Source organism: Macrosteles quadrilineatus, unplaced genomic scaffold (assembly GCF_028750875.1).
Source record: "Macrosteles quadrilineatus isolate MER2022 unplaced genomic scaffold, UCM_ALF_1.0 Scaffold_1__1_contigs__length_201487025, whole genome shotgun sequence".
In the NCBI taxonomy this organism is placed as follows: domain Eukaryota; kingdom Metazoa; phylum Arthropoda; class Insecta; order Hemiptera; family Cicadellidae; genus Macrosteles; species Macrosteles quadrilineatus.
This window is the reverse complement of record NW_026542594.1, coordinates 118,312,376-118,316,268: the sequence shown is the minus strand read 5'-3', so window position 1 is coordinate 118,316,268 and position 3,893 is coordinate 118,312,376. Positions and strand designations below refer to the sequence as shown.

The window sequence follows — 3,893 nt, the reverse complement described above, 5'->3', positions numbered from 1 at the left end:
AGTGTCACGGTGCTTTTTAAATTTCATCTTCACACACTGGGGGACAAAAGTGAAATGAAGAATCGTATATAAGGTGTTCATATTTGTAAGACCTGCTCAGTATGCGTAGGATCACTAGAGGATGTGGTCTGCTTAATCGTGCTATAAACTCTCTTCCGCTAGAACTTCACCTGCCTGGAGGATACCAATTTTGTGGACCTGGTACAAGATTGAAGGAAAGGTTGGAAAAGAAGGATCAAGGAATCAACCTATTGGATCAAGCTTGTAAACAACACGATATTGCCTACAGTAAGAGCAAAGATCTTTCATCTCGACACACTGCTGACAGAGTATTAGCAAACGAGGCGTGGGCAAGGTTCAAAACAAAAGGTGTTCCTATTGGTGAGAGGCTCGCTTCCTGGGCTGTTGCAAGCGCAATGAACGCGAAATTGAAGCTTGGTGCCGGAACAACCGAAGGCAGGAGGAGGAGGAGACGGCAGACTAGGCGAAGAAATCGAGGGAGGTTAGGTAGGGGATCGTTAGCCAAAGGGGGCACAGCAAGAGGTGGAAGTGCGCTAAAACGAAAAAGAAAAGGCACCACTAGAAAGTGCAGCAGAAGACTTAAACCTTTTACTTTTTCCGATGTATTACGACAAGCAAGGACGGCTGTGCGGGGATCAGGAATGCATCTTGTTGGCAGAGGTGGAATATTAAACAGAGGGAGTAGAAAATACATAACAAAGGCAGCATCATCAGCGTTGAACGCCATCAGATCTATGAAGAGAGGGAGGCGTAGTGCGTTCAGTCATTTACGACGTAGATCACGGATTCTATCACTTCCCAAGTCAGGAGGTGTGCTACCATTGCTGCCAATCTTTGCAGGGCTTAGTGCATTGGGAAGTCTGACAGGTGGGGCTGCTGGTGTGGCCAAAGCAGTGCTTGAAGCTAGAGATGCCAAGAAACGGCTGAGCGAGATGCAAAGACATAACGAAACTATGGAGGCAGTAGCTTTGCGACATGGCAAGGGCCTGTACTTTAGACCATATAAGAAAGGACTTGGTATTTACATGGCACCTTATCAGAAGCAGCCAAAAAACTTATAGATATTTTGCCCAGAAGGGCAATGTATGATTTTGAGTTAACACGTTGGGCCAGGAAGCTTAAAATCCCCCATTTTAGAGGAGTGTTTATGCGTGACAACCTTCCTAAAAGTCCATGGAGGAACGAGTCTGCAATAGTCAACTTGGACAATACCAATGGTAGTGGTACTCATTGGGTATGCTACAAGAAGAGTGGAGACTACGTGAGGTACTTTGACAGCTACGGGGATTTGATACCTCCACTGGAACTTCAGAAGTATTTAAATGGGAAATACGTATCTTACAACCGAACCGGTTATCAGGATGTCAACACTTACTCTGAGATCTGTGGGCATCTGTGTTTGTATTTTTTAACTTCAATTTGAATGATATTACAGTGTACACATATATATATTTGTTGTTATCATTTCCACCCTTTAGTCATGTCTCAGACGTTCATGCTTTCAGGTAGAACTTCTACTCTTTCAGTAGACTACTTTCCTCCCATCGAACTTGAAGGTGGTTATGATTATGAAGTTGGTTTGCTTAGCTTCGAGTCTTATAACTCCATACCAAATGTCGACGAAACAAACAACCAGTTTCATTTTGATAATGGAAAGATTATTAAAATACCTACTGGTACATATGAAGTAATGGATATTGAACGTTTCATACAGGATAAGCTAAAGATGTTGGCTACACAGGAAAAGAAGTACTTTTTTCGCTTGGGAACAAACAACAATACATTGCAAACTACTCTGAAATGTAACGCTCAGGTGGATTTCTCTCAACCCAACTCTATTGGCAGCCTCCTGGGTTTCGATTCTGAGGTCATAGGACCTGGAAATGAGCACTACTCGAAGAATGTTGTGGATATTTTTAAGACAAACACGATTAGAGTTGAATGCAGCATAGCGGGCGGGTCTTTCGTTAATAATAAGCAAAGTCATACAATCCATCAGTTTTTCCCAGCAGTACCACCAGGATATAAGCTTGTTGAAATACCCAGTACAATCATTTACCTTCCAATCACCACGAGGGCAATAAGTAACATAACACTACGGATTGTAGGCCAGGACGATAGGTTGGTGAATTTTAGAGGAGAACGTATTACAGTGTGTTTACACTTGAGGAAGGTCCCTAGTTGAACAGTTAGTAGGAGATGGGTTACTTATATTTTTCAAACTGTTTATCAAGACCAAGAATATCAAAGGGTCATATAGACAGAGTCAAGAAAACCCATAACTCCGACGACTATTTATTGGGTGCACACTCAACAGTACCAAGCAGTGTTTGTTTGTCACCCAAGCGACTAACACACACAAACCGAAGGTTTTTACGCTCCTTGGGCTATAAAATACTTCAATAATGGATGTACTGGATATTTTTAGTAGTGTCCCATTTGATGACACTATTTCTCACATGGAATTTCACACTCATTTCCCTTACTCTTCTACCACACTAGACAACAATGACGAGATAAGAATACCAATTCAACAACAAGATATATGCATTGTGCCTTCTATGAGTTATTTGTATGTTGAGGGAAAGCTGTTGAAATCAGACAATACAGCAACTACAAAAACAAAGTTCACTCCAAACGCATTTGCATTTTTGTTTGACGAGATACGGTATGAAATAAATGGAGTTGAAATAGATCGCATTAGGAACCCAGGTATAACTTCTACAATGAAAGGATTTGCTTCTATTGGAGAGAACTCTTTAAGAAGTTTAGGGAACTCTGGCTGGCCAACCGAGGTGAATAAGTTGTCTTCCACTTTGGAAAGTCATGTGACTGACACTGATGGAAATTTTAGTTTTTGCATACCGCTAAGTAGGCTTCTGGGGTTCGCAGAAGATTATAGAAAGGTTATTGTCAACTGCCGTCATGAGCTTGTTCTACTGAGGTCGGCCGGGGACAAAAATGCAGTTTTGTGGACCTCAAGTGGTGCTACTGACACAACTCCTGAAGATATTAAAGTTAAACTAGAGAAACTATGCTGGAGGGTTCCCTACGTTTCTTTGAGTGATAGACAAAGAATTGCATTGCTTAGACATTTGGAAAGGGGAACGAGTGTTCCTGTAGAGTATCGAAGCTGGGAACTCTATGAGTATCCCTCTTTGCCACAATCAAACAAGCAATCTTGGTCAGTAAAGACGGCATCACAGCTAGAGAAGCCAAGATACGTCATAGTGGCTTTCCAGGAGAATCGCAAAAACAACATGAAAAAGTCTGCCGCATGCTTTGATCACTGCAAGATATCAAACATAAAACTTCATTTAAACTCTATTAACTATCCTTATGATGATTTAAAACTAGACATTGCAAAGAACCACTACGCTATACTCTACGACATGTATACCCGTTTTCAGGAGTCGTATTACAATGTTCCATCACAACCACTTTTGGACGTTAAAAATTTCATTTCTTATGCACCACTAATCGTAATTGACTGTTCTAAGCAAAACGAATCCCTTAGGTCAGCCCCTGTTGATATTCGTTTAGAATTTGAGGCCAGCGAAGCTTTCCCTCCAGGGACTGCTGCTTATTGTTTGATAATTCACGACAAGTCATTCAGCTATGAGCCAGCCACTAACCTGGTTCATCGGATAATGTGATTCATGCAGAAAGTGTTGGAATTTGGGGTGGGGATAGGCTATAAAGCCCGCTCTTGTCGGTTTGGTTTCTCAGTCTCAACTTGAATTTCGTTGGAGTTAGAACTTTCAGTCATGATTAAACAGGCCATCGTAGATTTTAGTGCTTTTATCGGAGAGGATAAGACAGTGGTTATCAAGGAATTGAGCATATTGGACTTGGATTCAAGATGTGTACAA

General features: G+C 41.5%; 1 protein-coding gene across 1 annotated transcript; it reads left to right on the top strand.

The window, feature by feature from the left end:
- The first annotated feature begins 2,426 nt into the window (after positions 1-2,426).
- LOC129000130 (uncharacterized) lies at positions 2,427-3,677 on the top strand. Its single transcript, XM_054427050.1, has one exon. It carries the CDS (start codon positions 2,427-2,429, stop codon positions 3,675-3,677), a length of 1,251 nt encoding a protein of 416 aa, XP_054283025.1.
- Positions 3,678-3,893: the final 216 nt, after the last annotated feature.

Bases quoted from the DNA above. Each gene is read 5' to 3' on its own strand.
- LOC129000130 (XM_054427050.1), top strand. From the start codon at position 2,427: ATGGATGTACTGGATATTTTTAGTAGTGTCCCATTTGATGACACTATT.